Genomic DNA, 15,945 nt, shown 5'->3' with positions numbered 1-15,945 from the left:
CATCTAAAAATATTAAAAAAAAATAAAACATGAGGTGAAATATGTTCCTAATGTTTACAATTTATGTTGACAAATGACAAATGTGCAGGAGGTTAAGTTATGGGGCTGGATGTAGAGGAAGGAGTTTGGTGTGGGTGCCTGGATATAGGCATGCGGGAGGGATGGAATAAGTGGGTTTTGGAGGCTAGATATTTTTTTATATATTTTTTTTATAATGAAAAGTAACAGATTTTTTTTTAGCCAGTAGATTTGTTAAGTGAGTGTGTTGGGCAAGTAGCTGGGATTGGCTCAGCAGGGCACAGAGGATGGAAGTTCGCCTCAGTTATGATCCTGCATTTTTTTTCCTGCAAATATGAGCAATGTCAATGAATGTTCTCTTTCAAAAAATATACATGCAAAGAATAAAATAGCTGCAATAATATACAGTGCATTTCTTAACAGTGGCTCAGGAGTTTAACAGCTTGATGCAGAAAGCTTTTTTCAGTGGTCTATTTGTTCTGCAGTTATGATGCTGTTTGTTGGCATCAGGAGTTAAAGGTCCTGAGGAGTCAGGGACAATATTTGAGTTTAACCTTTCTTTATATGGATAGATATCCTTTAGTTGATAAATGATGTCTGCTTGGATGATGAGTGAGGTGGTTAATAGTAAATAAAAATATATAAATATTTTTCTTTTGGTGAGCATATTTTTAGTAAAAACAATAAAAACTGTGCTTATTATTACATTTTATAATACGGAAGAGGATTAGGGCCACTGAAAAAATAAAAGAGTTAACTGATTTTTAAATATTAATCTTATAATAAGATTAATATTGGGAAAAAGTCAGAATTCTGACTTTTTTCTAAGAATTCTGATTTTAATCTCAGAATTCTGACTTTAATCTTAGAGTTCTGACTTCTCAGAATTTTGGATCTTAATGTAGATGGTCACCATGAAGAAGAGATGTGGGAGCACTCAGCTTCACTGAGAAAGATGTGAGTTGTTTGGGCGGGCAAGTAACACATTGGTGAAAAATGATGACTTTTTACATGCCCGAGGGGTCCCCGGTGATGCTATTTCATTAATGGAAGAGGAGAAGGTGATTAAAACAAGAGAGCTAGTTTAGTCTCTTAAACAGACATGGCTACGGCTTGATTCTAACATGTTTATCTGTCAAAATTCGGTCAGAAATCTGAGATTAAATTCAGAATTCTGAGATTAAAGTCAGAATTCTGAAATTTTTTCCATATTAAACTGAAATAAAATTAAAAAAAAATCAGTTAAATTTTATTTTTTTAGTGGCCCTAATCCTCTTCCGCCTTTTGAGATAGATGTTCGGGGGAATATAAAAAGTCAGGTTAGAAGTGCAACCTGGGAAATGTAGTTTTAAGCAAATCCAGCGTTTTGATTGGTCACTTCCTGACCTTTCACTCGTCACGTGGTTTAAAATCTTCAGGATGGCGCGGAAACTTGTCACATCGTAGCACAACATGTTTTTAAGTTTTCTGTTCCCTTTTTTTCTTTAGTTCAAACCTGTTCGCGTCTTTTTATTCATAAGTAAGTTGTGTTTGTTTCTACGTCTCATCTTTAGGTGGTGTTGCTGTCCATGACGCAGCTGCAATAACCAGAACTACTCTGTCCTCTTTTATTAGTGAGATAGTAGAAACCTTATATCAGCAGCTAAGCAGACCTCACCGACCTGCTCTTTATAATATTGTTGTTGTTGGGGCGACAGTGGCGTTGGATGTAGGAGTTTGCCCTGTAATCGAAGGGTTGACGGTTCAAGCCCCGACTCCGACTTTCATTGTCGTTGTGTCCTTGGGCAAGACACTTCACCCGCATTGTCTACTGATGGTGGTCAGAGGGCCCGGTGGCGCCAGTGTACGGCAGCCTCGCTTCTGTCAGTGAGCCCCAGGGCAGCTGTGGCTACAATGTAGCTTGCCACCATCAGTGTGTGAGTGTGTGTGTGAATGGGTGAATGAATGTAGTGTAAAGCGCTTTGGTCAAGTCTCCTAACTTGAATAAAGGCGCTATATAAGTACATGCCATTTACCATTTACCATTGTTTCCATCCTAAGGGATGAGTGTGCTGGAAGTGAAATTCGTCGGGGATGGAGATGTTCTGGAGCATATCGTGGAAAAACAGGAGGGTGAGCAGCTCTACTTTTCCTGTCTCATTATCCTTGTGAAAAAGTATATATTTCAGGCTTTTTAATTTTAATTTGAGCCCGAAGTTTAATAATGAGTATGTAATCAGGAAAATATAATTTTACAAATTTCTAATCTGAAACAAAAGGCATCCAATTTCACACTGATGTTCACCACAGATTAGAATAGAATGGAAATGGAATAAAAGAATCCATTTATTGTCCCACAATGGGGGGAAATTGTAGTTTTACAGCAGCAGCAAAAGATTATAGCAAAAGTGGACCTTATAAAATGTATTTAAAAAATAACAGAATAAGTGACAGGGTTAAGCCTTTATAGGGAACTCAGTGAAATACCTTTGAAAATCAAAAAATTTCAGCCAATAGTGTTAATGGAATCCAAGATCAGACCTTATTATCTTTTTACATTAAAAAACATGGATATTTTGATGGCAAAAATGAATGTCAATGTAATAACAGGAAACGCCAACCTACCCTAATATATAATGAAAATAACAAAAGTTCTTCTATAAGAAATTCATCAAAAACAACTAAGAGTGAAAGGAATACATTGATGCGGATACTGGCACTTGAATTTTTTAGTTTATATACCTAAATATAATTGTTAACTTGGCTTATTAACTTTTTAACTCTACTTTTTAACTTTTCAATTAGTTTTTTATCTTTTTTTCTCTTGAATTGTTAACTTTTGCTTTTAAACTTAATTTCCAGTTGGTAATATATCATTCAAGGGCTCATCTAATTGGCCAAATGCCAAAATAAAATGTACAGCTAGGTAGCAGCATCTTTGCTAAGTGGTTGGATATAGATCTATTGCTTCTAGACCTTGCTTAGGGATGGGGGAACTCCTTTAGTAAGGCAAGTAATCAAAAATAGTAACTTGCCCTATGAAGTGTTAAGAAAATAAACAAATGGGATACTGTACTGTACAGTGTTTTTAGAATATAAATACTGTGCATCTGGAGAATAAATAGTATACAGCTGTGGACATTTTTACGGCAATGGATATGTGGAGAAAAATAGCAACACCAGAGATGTGCAAAAATGACAGCAGCATGTCATTTAGGTTAGAAAGAAACTGCAAATAAGCATGATAGATGTATGCATGTATAGATAGATTGATGCCTGCCTGCCTGCCCGCCCGCCCGCCTAGCACCATCCCATATGCATCATGTCACTTGGGAGATCCAAAAGCTTTCAATACTGAAATGTTGTATCCGGATACAATACTTATTTTCAAAAGTATCGATACAGTGCTACCACCAGTGGCACCTAAGCAGTCATTCATCTAAAGTGCAGAATAGAGGACAATGCACTTTCAGAACACTGTGTGATTGAATAATTCTGTGCACTTTTCAGTTTCAGACTTTTTTTGTAAGAGGTGCAGCTTCTGAGAATTATTTTTGTTTCTTAACTGGTTTGTCATTGTTATGTGTGCAAAGGAAGGAACACTTAATTTTAATTTTATAAGTTTTTTATCAAGCTTGCTTAATATTGTGCACAGCATACAACCTTTATTGTATTTATTTATTGTATTTTATTTATTAATGAAAATATTTCTGTAGAATTTTGGAGTCTTTGTTTTTATCCTTGTGGTATTGAAAATGTTATCGAGTATCGAATATTTTCCTTAGTATCGGTATCGAGTTGAAATGTTTAGTATCGTGACAACCCTAGGTACTGGTGATTTAAATTAAGTTATATGGAATAATAAAATACAAAAGACCCCAGATTCAACTCCAAAGAAGAGCTACCAGCTTGAAACTAAGACATACTTGGTTGATCCAAAAAAATGAACCTAACACACCTTAGACTGAAATGAATAAGGATTCTGAAATGGCACAGTGTCTGATTCTATTTAGAATGTATGAACTATGTATAAGAAGTATAAACACCCATTGTTTCTTCTAAGACGTTCTGCCTCTGATTTTGTTTTTGTCATGCTTTAACAAGGCGTGCAGGGCAGCGCCGGCGCAGTGCAGAGGATGGTGAAGTTTAAGAGCCCACCAGGACAAAAAGGATGCAGAGGAGATGGAGATCAGGAGGAAAACGGAGTCTTTGATCAGCAGGATTACATCCAGTCTTTAGGAACGGATAATGCTGAAGGTAATCATTGCAGGAACTTGACATTTTTTCCCTTTAAAATGTTTCTTATTTTTTAGTTCGTGGGTCTTTCCTTAGCTGGTAGCCATAATCATCAAAATAAATTAAGAAATAGATAACTGTTATGCATTTATATAATCTTGAATGTATTTGATGGTGAAAAGTTTAAAATACTGGATTAGATTTGTTTGATTAAAGTTTTTAGTACTTTCTGGATTATCCTTAATGATCAGTAGAAGAGAAAAGATGCTGCACTGCAGTTATTTTCTTGGCTTTGCAGACGATGAGGATGGTTTGTCCAGACTGGCGGGTTCCTCCATTTTCACCTTCCAGAAGGTCAAGCGTGGCAACAGCATGGCCAACACAGGTGAGAGCTGCTGCCGTTTCTACAGCTGTGTTGTTCTTCAGCTGGATTAATTTCCCCCTGGACGCTTATTTGTCCTGTTTGTTGACGCAGCGAGCGAGCTTGCTCGGACCCCTGGGAAAACTGTAAGCTTCCAAGCGGCCGAACCCTGCACCCCCAAACGAACAGGCCGGCGTGAGTTTGAGACGCTTGAATGTTCACAATAAGTCTTTTTATTGGATGTTTTTATTTTAAGACATTTGTTTTCTTTCTGTTTAGAGAAGAAAACTGAAAGTAGGACCCCACAGAAGGTAGGACACCCAAAAGCAACAAAAGTCATTTTAAAATTGCTCTGAGATTTTTTTTGCTCTCATAATCGGCTCTGCGTTGTGGTTCTGAAAGCAGAGCAAGAAGGTCCAGTTTGTCTCCACAACACCGCATAGGCTCAGGAAGAGGCTAACAGGTAAGTGTAACATAAAGAACACAGACATTCTTTAGGATTGGCCTCTATTTTAGCAGCCTTTACAAAACCTCACTAGGTGACCTATGATTGAAATAGTTTCAAACAAAACAAATATTTTCTCTTAACTTCTTAATTATTCACCACTTACAGCTGTATCGCATTAAATCCCAATAAAACACACTGACTATTCTGGCTGTAAATGAGGAAAATTAAAAGTATATGAATCGTTGATGAAGCACTGTATGAAAGGTTCTGTATATTTCCAGCGCCGAGTCTTCGGTCGGACAGCGACAGTGAGCTCTCACCTTCTGACTCTGAGGAAGAGGAGGAGGAAGAGGATGGGCTAAAGGAAAAGCAGAAGGTGAATAAAGAGGACAAGGAGAACCAGAAAACCCCCAGCAAAGGTTTATCCGCAGCCCTCTACAAAACCCCAGCAAAGAAGAGCAAGAACGCTCCAGAACCGGCTAACCAGCCCACCATGATCGAGGAATATTTCGAGGCTCACGGCAGCTCCAAAGTGCTGACGTCTGACCGGACCCTGGAGCGGCTGCACACCCCTAAACTAGACAGGGTTAGTTGATAACTGTCAGTCTTAATAAAAACTTGGCAAATGTGTCTGAATTCGGCTAAAATATAAGGCTAAACATCTGTTGTTTTTGACAGGAGACGTTGGCCCGTCTTTTAGAAGGGAAGCCATCTTGTTACTCAAAGGAGATCCAGGAGCTGCACAACAAACACAGGAAGCACTTTACCAAATGGATGTTACAGTTACAGTAAGTACGGCTCTGGTTCATCAAAAGTTTCTCCAGGGTTAAGCATCAGCTTAGAAACATGCAGCTTAAAGGGATAGTTCGGTATTTTTGACATGAATCTGTATGGCATCACCAGCGGCATGCAATCACACTGACTTACCCCTGGCAGCGTCCTGTGAGCAGAGTTATCGTCCAGTTTTGGTCAAGCCGAAAGTAGTCCGACAGGTTTTTAGAGCCAGCGAAATAAAACGTTTCTCTTCCCAAAACATTATGTGTTCAAAAGAGCGATATTTTTGCCATGTCTCCCTCGCGGAGGGAGACATGGCTGTTGTTGGGCTCGCTGTCTGAATGACGGCGCGCACTGATACGAACAGAGAGAAAATAGGACCAATTGATAACGACGTGTGACTTTTTCCACTACAATGTTTTTGGGATGCGAAAATATCACTCTTTTGAACACATAATGTTTTGGGAAGAGAAACGTTTTATTTTGCTGGCTCTAAAAACCTGTCGGACTACTTTCGGCTTGACCAAAACTGGACGATAACTCTGCTCACAGGACGTTGCCAGGGGTAAGTCAGTGTGATTGCATGCCGCTGGTGATGGGGATGCCATACAGATTCATGTCAAAAATACCGAACTATCGCTTTAAACATTTTTCATGTTTTGCTAAATTAAAACCATCAAATTCAGTTATTAATTATATACATTTATGAGTAAGATTATACAAGTATAAACAATAATTAAATAGAGTCCACTTGTGTTTTTGCTTTCATTTTCATTTCATTTCATTTATTGTTTATTTGAAAGGGGACAGTGTACATTAATCAACATTAAAACAATGTAAATATACCCGAGTTAGCTAAGGAGTGCTAATTTTCATCCGTAGTCCCCCAGCCAGATATTAAAAAGGCAACCTTAAAAATAAACACAAGTATAAAATCACAAGATTAAATTACAATACCAATTACATAAAAAACATTATGGTTAAGAAATAAAATTCATGTAAAATGATTAAAAATTTATTGTAAAATTATTTAAATACACACAGAAAACCTTAGTGCCCACAAATTGGGCTCTCTACAAGCCATTTTTTTTTTGCATTCTTTTTGAATGAAGAGAATGACAAAGAGTCTCTGATGTTTTCTGGCTCTGTGTTCCATTGCTGAGATGCTCTTACGGAGAAGACAGCCTGACCAAAGGCTGTTTTTCTCCGGGGGACGATGCAGTCTTCCCTCACTGCCCCTCTGGCTACCCTAATCTCACTGGATCTGAACTGTACAAAGTCACATAGTGGAGGTGGTGCTAAACCATGTCTGATTTTATAAATTAAACAGATGTTTTTAAATTTGATAAGATTGTTCCAGGTAAGTAACTGATATTTCCTCAGAATACTACAGTGGTGGTAATGGTATGGTTTTTTATCCAGTATTTTTAATGCTTGTTTATATAATGTTTCTAATGGTTTTATTGTAGTAAAGTGAGTATTGGACCAACTTATTAGACAATATGTTATATGGGATAAAATCATGGGAAAAAAATATGATTTAGCAGCTTCAGTTGAAAGAAAATCTCTAATGAATCGGAAGTTTGCTAAAGTAAACTTAATCCTATTATGAAATCCTATCCTGGAAGATAAATCCAAATGTATTGTTAAAGTGCTGATTTTCTCTTCATGCATTTGTTCTGGATGGATACGTTACCGAATAAAATAGGGATGTCTCAATCCGATATTTATATCAGATCTTGGTCCAATATTAGCCAAAAAAACTGATATTGGATTCTATCCGCCAGCATCTATAATCTCCCATTTTTTTCATGTTGATAGAAACACTCTGATTCTGCCAAAGCTATGATTGGTAACGTTGGAGAGCTAGGAAGATTTGAAAGCTGCACTCCCCTTTCCCTCCCCCCTCCGTTCAAAGCTACGGCCTCTTCTGCAAACATTAACACTTATCTCACAGCAGAACACAGCAAAGCAGAGGGGAGCCGACTCAGGCACTTCTTTCAATACGTTTTTCACTTAAACCTTAGTACTTAATGTCTCATTTACCATGTAAACTATATTATTATTATTGTAGCTTTCAATGTAGCATAATAAGTTCAGCAATACTAAACTTACAAGTTGTGGTTTAGATTGAAGGGGTGTTGTGGATGGCAACGGCCAAAGCTGATGAGCGTATATGCGACACAGATGAAGGGATCTGATTGGTTTTTCCGTTCTGAATGAATCACAGGTATTGGTCTGAGTTTTTACAGGCTTGCTGCCCCTTACAGAAGTCTGTTTGTTTTTTCCTTTGTTCCTTTTTTCTGAATATTTCACTCAATATATTTAAAAAAATAGGTATTCTGAAGAGGATTAATAATCCAAAGTTTAACAGTTTCTGTAACTCATTGGTTTTTTTTCATGGGTAAATTGTATTCATACCTTTTGTTTGTCCCTGTTTTACTAACATTATTTGATGAAGCCTTTTCTTATATTCTACAGCATAAAATGAGTAATAAAAGCTGGTATAATTCGTGCCAATATAGTATCGGGTCAATATTGATATCAGCCAATGTTCTAAGCTGCGATATCGGCATGGTATGGGAAATAAAAGAGTTGTAACGGGACACCCCTAGAATAAAAACAATGTTTACTGAAAGCCATAGATGGGACTATTTGCAGATAAATGAAAGCTGTTATTAAAGTAAAACATTAGTTTATATTGTATTGAATCAGGGAAACTAAATGCTACACGGCAGACATTTTTAAGATTTATTTTCATGTTCAGTAAAAAAAAAAAATTATTATCCTTGCATTAAAGTGCGCATCAAAAATCCTGAATGATGTTATGATGCAATGTGAAAAAGGTGCAGCTGAGTGATGAGACGCCTTTGGGTGTCTGTGTGCAGGTTGGGATTCAGCGTGCTGGTTTACGGTTTGGGCAGCAAGAAGGCTCTGTTAGAAGACTTCCGAGTGTCTTATCTGTCCGATGAGGTCCACCTCGTCATCAACGGATTTTTCCCCTCCATCACCCTCAAATCGGTCCGTATTCAGAAAGGGAAGGAAAACGCACTAAATATGAACTCCTTGAAGTTTCCACTAAATAAGAAAATTTGTTTGCTTTCTCGTCAGATATTAAATGCTCTGACTTGTGAGGTTCTGGAGCACCAGGGAACTTTCCGAACCCCCTCCGATCAGATCCAGTTCATCGCTCAGACCCTCAAAGACAGTAAGAGTGCATGTTAAACCCCCCCCAGTAAGTTGAAATTGCCTGACGTTTCCCCCTGGTGTCACCACAGGCCCAGATCTCCATGTGTACCTGCTGATCTATAACATAGATGGACCAATGCTGCGAGGGGAGAAGACCCAGAGTGCTCTGGGGCAGCTGGCATCCCTACCCAACCTGCACCTGGTGGCCTCTATAGACCACATCAACGCTCCATTAGGTGGCAGCTTGGAGGACTCTGGTTATTACCCCTGATCTTGGTCACTGCTCTTCTTCACTAAGTGGTTCCTGTGATGTTTCCAGTGTGGGACCAGTTTAAGCAGAGCCAGTTTAACTGGCTGTGGTGGGAGTGTGTGACGTTCCAACCCTACACCGAGGAGACGTCTTATGAAAACTCGCTGCTGGTGCAGCAGACGGGCGCTCTGGCTCTGTCCTCCCTCACACATGTGCTGCGCAGCCTGACGCCCAATGCCAGGTAAGTCCGCCAGGCTGACAAACACCTCCTAAAATAAGTCTGGAAAATTATTTGAATACTTCCTCAGCGGTTTGGTGACGGTGACATTGACATTCACTCATCAGCAGCAAAAAAATGGGAGGTTCAGTTGCATTTGTGCTTTAATAAAAAATAAAGTACAGGAATTTAAGGTCGCCATCATATCCACCCCTCCCCCTGTATAGTAGCAGAAGCCACACTACACCACTGATATGGTGACTGGTTTTTCATATGACAACCTTTCCAGTCAGCATTGGTGGAGCTCCTTTAAACTGTTTGGTTTCCTAGCAACAGGCTGATTATTATTTATTGAACACAATCGTATTTCAGGAGCTTAAAACAAATATGTGCAGCTGGTTTCCAATTGCGTCTAATCTGACTGAAAACCTATTTAGGAACAAGTCATTGATCAAGAGTCTTCATGCAGCTTTAAGGTTGTCAGAGAGGATGAAATCAACACTTTTAAGCTCAATAGAAATCTGCTTCCTTCCACATCCTATAGGCCTTCTGGAAGAAGGGCTTTAGGGTCCAGGGTTGTAAATAAATCATTTTACAGCAAATTTTATGGTCTGCCAAAAAAAAAAACATGAATTGCAAAGAAAAGAAAAAGAAAAATCATGCAAAGAAAAATTACTACAAATGAGAAAAAAGGCTGCAGTTACAGAAAACAAAGAGCAGCAAAGTGGAAACACCCTGCAAACACAAACCCTCTGCAAATTCATAAATGCTGCTGCCAATTAAACAGAAAGTAGTAGAAGAGAAAAGCAGCAAACTAATGCTGCAAAATTGAAGTACTGGCCATTAAGGGGGGACGATCGCCAACTTATATGGGACTAGACCCCTAATTAAGGCATAGAACAGGATGCTGAGAGAGATTGATTAAAAAGAGCCAAAGGAAAACTTACGATTTCTTTCTTCCCTTCCTATGTCCTCTGGATGCATCTTGTTTATGCTTTCACAGCAAGTTTGGTCCTTAAAAATTAATTTGTTGTAATGTCTTTATTCTGCTCAGGCTGACACTCTATACCAGGGGTCTGCAAACTTTACAATCGCAGGAGCAATTTTTGACTTCAGCTCAGCTAATAAAACTCTTTAAGAGCAGGAAGACATTACATGATCTTTTAAAAAAAAGATAGATCTTATCTAATAAATATGTAACACAGATTTATCCTTTATAAAATAACCACAAATTCAAATTTTAGAATTAGGGAAAAAATTGTGAAAAGGGAATAAATACATTTTAATGGGTCACTGAAATTTGTGGAAAATTACCTATAGGGGAGAAAAAAAACATTTCCCTATCTAAAAAGAACAAAAATATATCCGTTATGCTTGGAGATTTATTTTACAATTTCAATGCAATTCATTTGAAAAGGGATAAAAATGCACCCAGTATTATTTGAAAAACATTTATCTTGGCCTTTATCGTTTTTTGAGCCATTATTTAGTGTCTAAAGAGCCACAGGTTGCAGACCTCTGGTCTGTAGGCTGCAGCACAATAGATTTCCAAGACTGGAGCTGGAAACTTGACATTGATTTCAAACACCGAAAAAACATCATTTCAGCATTTTTGGAAATCCATGGCTGAATCTCTCCCAGGAAACCTAAACCTAAGAGGAAGAATACTATATCTTCCAACAAGGGATGGGCGGATACGCTGCCATTAATAAGACAGAAAGATTCAGTAATGAAAAATCAAATTAACTATTTTTTTTGCAGAAATCTGCCAATAAATTATTTGGTTTTCTGCCAGTTCATTCATTTTTGCCTCATCTTTAAACCCTGAACTAAAAAATAAAATGATAATTGTGATTGATAATGAGTGAGTTTGTTTTCCCTTCGTTTTTCAGGGGGATCTTCAAACTGTTGGTTAAATTCCAGCTGGAGAACAAAGACAACCCCTCGTACTCAGGTACGCACACTTTCCAAAACTGAATTACTTAATAGTAATTTACTCGCTGGGTTAAACTTGCCACATCATTGTGAAGAGGACGACGTTTTCTGTTCTGTATGCAGGCCTGTCCTTCCAAGACTTCTACCAGCGCTGTCGAGAGGCGTTCCTGGTGAACTCTGATCTCACGTTGAGGACTCAGCTGACAGAGTTCAGAGACCACAAACTGATCCGGACACGAAAGGTCCTTCGCTTTAGGGTTTCACCTCTTTGGAAAAACTCTGTTCAAGCCTCCATGTTTGTCCCTTTTTGTAACATCTGCCTTTTTTACTTCACATCAGGGGGCAGATGGAGTAGAGTACCTGATTGTTGCCGTGGAAACAGGAACGTTAATGGATTTCTTGGAGAATGAGGATGATGACTGAAAGGGTAATGATCTTTAACCCACTCCTGGTGAAAGGCATATAATGTGATATTCACATTATATTCTGATGTGCACATTTTGGGAGATTTCATCTGAGTCAGTAAAAGGAACAATGAGTTAAATTATTGCTGGATTTTTGTCTTTAATTTCAAAATAGCTTTACACAATGAATAAAACATCCATTCTTTTGTTCTTGCAAGGCGTGTTGGCATGCAGATAAACGACAGAAATAGTAAAGTAACTTAAAAGGGGTGGTAAACTGTGAGAATGAAGATAAAAAATAAGAAGTGGCAGTGAAATTAAATTAGAAACTATACATATATATATAAGCAAGAACCAGGAAACAATATGTGGATTTTTTTTTAAGAGTCCTGAGATAGAGTCAGATATGGAAAGGTTAGAAAAGGAAAATCGTTCTTGGTGCATGCTGGAGATCTATTCAGTGTTGGATGTCTGCATTTTTCTGAGCTGACAATCTCTGATTGTCTCCTGAATCCAGTGTGAAGGTCTGCAGCCTGTTCTGTGTGGCTGTGTGCACAACCTGGAGCTCCTCTTCATCCAGGTCCCTCAACAGAAGCAGAACCGCATCGAGGACATGGGTCTGAAAGGAAAACATAAACTGGCATAAATCTTTCGGTTTTAAGTCTCACGAGGATGCTGCATGCAGGAGCTACCTTTCTCATCGTGGGTTTCTCCAAAGTGGATGGAGAAGAAAGAGAGGAGAACTTATCTCTTGAGAGGGGCTTCATTCCCAACTCCTCTCTGATTTTGCTAACAGGGAAAGAAAAAAATATTTCAGAAACATCCCAGTCTGATCAAGTTAAACTGTCATTGGAGAAAAGTTCAAAGCCTACTTGGTCTCCTCCATATTGTAGTTAAGGGGGTCGTTCTCTGTGTCTGCATCTGGAAGGCCATTGCTGGAAAGCGGGTTCTGGAAGCTGCCGGTAGGTGTGCTGACCTCATCACCTTGCACAAGAGCCAGGGCTAGCTCATCTTCGGTTACAACTGAACAAACAAAGCACCAGGCGTGAGCAATAAACCCACGCAGACGCTGCAATTGTTTTATCACTTTAAAGATGGAAATAAAATGTGAGAAATCTGGGAGGGGACAATGTAACTGTATTGGTATTGTAAATCTGTGAAACTAATAAAAGAAGTCATTTGTTGTGCCCACATGTGTGTAATTACATCTTAGCATAAAACCAGTTCTATGAAGGCCCCAGAGGTGCATTGGAGAACAGTCTTTAGAAAAAGCTACATCATAAAAGCATTATAGCTTGAAACATGGAGAGGGTGGCGTCATGCTGCGGGGAGGCTTTCCTTTAATGGATTGTCTGAGTGGGTATGAAGATGTATGGAGCTACAAACGGGACAAGTAATCTAAAACTAAGTGAATTACTTAACTTCCAGCAGGATAATGACCTTACAACCAGACCTACAACGGCCTAGTTAAAGCCCAGACCAACATAAAATCAAAAAATATAAAGCAAAAACTTGAAAATTGCTCATAATAGTTGTTCTACAACCAGTCTGAGTTTCAACAATTCTGTGACATGTATAAAAAAAACAAAAACTAGATGTGGAAAGCTGGTGGAGATACAGCAGCTGTACACATCTATCCAAAAACAACAGGGAGATGAGAGAGGGCCTTCGCCCAAAAACAAACCAACGTCACCTTGATTATCGAACTTCTGGAGCCGAGGCAGGCAGCGCAACACAGTGAGCCGATAACGTGTGGCATCAGTTCCACAGCAGGGATTCTCAGCTAACCAGAGGACTCTGAGGCGAGGCAGTGGGCGAAGATGGCAGAGCTCTGATAATGTAGGAATGGCGTTCCTCCTCAGGTAGAGTTCACTCAGATACAGGCAGCCGGCCAAGGGAGATAGAGATGAGATGTTGTTCACACTGTAGACAAATGGAGAAAACTAGTCTGGGAATCATACTAAACATTTCCACGGATGTGATGGGACAAGATGTTTTTTTTATTTTAATCAAGTACTTATCTTTGGAGCTGGATCTCACAAAATGAGCTTTTTAAAAACCACAGGTTGCTGTTGATGTTTTTTTGCATCAACAGCATGAGAGGCATTTTATAGAGCTGCTTGGCTAGCTTTTATAAATACAATTACAGAAAGAACTTATGAGAGACTTCAACACAGACACAGCGTTAGTTTTGAAGGGTTCAGCCTTCATCAGATGACCCACAACCAAGAAAACTGCTGTGGGTGAAAAATTGCAAGGATGACAGTGGTTGACTTGTAACTTTGAAGGCCACAAATATGTACATTTCCGTTTTTAACAGTTCCCCTTGATATCTCTGCATACTTCCAGCTCACAATACCAGCATAGTCTGCTTGGCTTGGAGAGAGGGATGGTACTCTGACAGTCCATAAAATGACCACAACGCATGAGCACACCCTCAGCTCATTGTGCCTTAGCTTACATGGACAATTAGGGTGTTTTTCTCATATTTTCCCTCCACTTGATGAGTTTACAGCAGTTTCTAATGTTTAAAATCATTATAAAAAATTTTATAAATCTAAGAATCAAATTAATTTTCATTTGAACAATCTACTGTACAGAAATGACTTTAACAAACCAGCATGACATCAAACACAAGTTTGATCTCTATCAGTTTATCTTGTTCAGGGGTTCATGCAGAGCTTGAGTTTATCTACCTGGCATTGCATCACTAAAGAAAAGGTTTAAGATGAACCCACTCAATCTTGAACCACGTTGTCCATCAGATATAAAGTGATCTGGCTGAAAATTTTGATTTTGTTTTACTAAATGCAGAAAATGTTAAAGCTGAAAGCATCAAGAGGTATGGTCAAGAAAGAATATAAAACAAACTAAAAAAAAAAGTGATTCAGCTTTCAATCAAACTTTCTTTATCGTTCTGTTTCTATTAGCCTTCCAGGGAAGTTTAGGGAGGTTACAGAATATTATACATCTTCAAGCTTCAACAATAAAACCTTTCTGCCTGCAAGATGATTGTCTAACTGAAATATTCTACACAGCAAAAACAAAAAGGTTAAATGATTTTAAAAGCTTACAGAGTTTTAAACTAGAATTATAAGATAATCATTTTAAATTGCACCATTTGACAAGTACTGGAATAAAACATTATTTTAGTGCAATCTAATGCCAAAATGCAGGTGTTTATACAAGTTTTACTTGAAAAAATTTGCATTTTTTTCCTATCTATACAACTGGCTTGGTTGGGCTCTTTATAAGTCTGCTTGGATGTTATTTATTGGCAGGGCTATAAACCATAACAGCAAAGGCAAAAACTACCAAGTGGAATTTAAATTAGCACCAGACAAAGGAAAGCTGTATTTTAAAATAAGAGCAATCAGTTCCGTTAAGCCTCGTGTAAAGTCAGCAGAGGGAAATATAAGCTTATTTAGGATGATATTACAATAATATCTCTGACTCCAAAGCTCTGGGGAACAGAGAGGAAAATAAGAAAATATCTTTTAACTTTACCAACCTGAGAGTCAACACTTCAATGCTTGGCATCTGAGAGAAGATTGAAATCTGAAACACAAAAAATATGAATAATTCTGTATATACTTGTTTTTAAAAAGTGAATAAAATAATATTTTACAGAGACCACACAGCTTTGAATACTCACGTCATTCAAGTTGCATCCCCTGCAAAACAATACGAACAGCAGCGTCAGCAAACATGAACACAGCTGTTCTTAACCAACAAGTCTATTATCATGTAAACCAACAACCAGATAAATTATCCATCTTAATTGGGAGATGTGATCGATTTTAGCTCTTACCAGCAATTTAGTTTCTTCACGCTTTCCAAGTCGGAGGCCTTAGCTTTAGCAAGCACAAGTTTCCGTGTTAGCTTCATGGTCTCTAACTACACAGCCTAACAATTAGGAATATATATAATTAAATCTGTATCAACAAACAACAAAGGCTGCATCCTGACAGCATCAGCGTACAAACAACATAACTCAGCTGCACGGTGAAAAGCTGGCGTCTTCAAGGTTAATGCGCATGCGCACATCTAACAACGCGTCCTTAGTTACGGCTAATTAAATAAATAATTGTGAGAAAATTTACTTTTTAAAATTTTATAAAATCCGTACACTAG

The 15,945-nt window shown here is 38.3% G+C and overlaps 2 protein-coding genes across 3 annotated transcripts; one reads left to right on the top strand and one right to left on the bottom strand.

Moving 5' to 3' along the window:
- The first annotated feature begins 1,409 nt into the window (after window positions 1–1,409).
- orc2 (origin recognition complex, subunit 2) lies at window positions 1,410–13,002 on the top strand. Of its 2 annotated transcripts, none has more exons than XM_038306472.1 (17): window positions 1,410–1,537; window positions 2,059–2,130; window positions 4,102–4,254; window positions 4,532–4,618; window positions 4,709–4,789; window positions 4,874–4,905; window positions 5,000–5,057; window positions 5,324–5,628; window positions 5,721–5,830; window positions 8,705–8,837; window positions 8,928–9,024; window positions 9,095–9,241; window positions 9,325–9,496; window positions 11,365–11,426; window positions 11,531–11,649; window positions 11,747–11,834; window positions 12,329–13,002. In XM_038306472.1, the coding sequence occupies exons 2-16, from the start codon at window positions 2,061–2,063 to the stop codon at window positions 11,828–11,830; spliced, it is 1,710 nt and encodes a 569-aa protein (XP_038162400.1). In that variant the 5' UTR covers window positions 1,410–1,537; window positions 2,059–2,060; the 3' UTR covers window positions 11,831–11,834; window positions 12,329–13,002. The 2 variants fall into 2 exon arrangements, with proteins under 2 accessions (XP_038162400.1, XP_038162399.1); XM_038306471.1 differs by having other exon boundaries at window positions 4,997–5,057.
- Window positions 11,947–15,845, bottom strand: cfap410 (cilia and flagella associated protein 410). Its single transcript, XM_038306481.1, has 7 exons — window positions 15,623–15,845; window positions 15,467–15,485; window positions 15,323–15,369; window positions 13,505–13,734; window positions 12,684–12,834; window positions 12,504–12,600; window positions 11,947–12,430 (listed from the first exon to the last, which is right to left on the bottom strand). Exons 1-7 carry the CDS (start codon window positions 15,697–15,699, stop codon window positions 12,269–12,271), a joined length of 783 nt encoding a protein of 260 aa, XP_038162409.1. The 5' UTR covers window positions 15,700–15,845; the 3' UTR covers window positions 11,947–12,268.
- Between the last annotated feature and the right edge of the window lie 100 nt (window positions 15,846–15,945).

Source organism: Cyprinodon tularosa, unplaced genomic scaffold, assembly GCF_016077235.1.
Source record: "Cyprinodon tularosa strain WSP-4 unplaced genomic scaffold, ASM1607723v1 ctg1154, whole genome shotgun sequence".
In the NCBI taxonomy this organism is placed as follows: Eukaryota; Metazoa; Chordata; class Actinopteri; order Cyprinodontiformes; family Cyprinodontidae; genus Cyprinodon; species Cyprinodon tularosa.
Note: the sequence above shows the minus strand (reverse complement) of the source record. Positions and strands in the feature narration are given on the sequence as shown.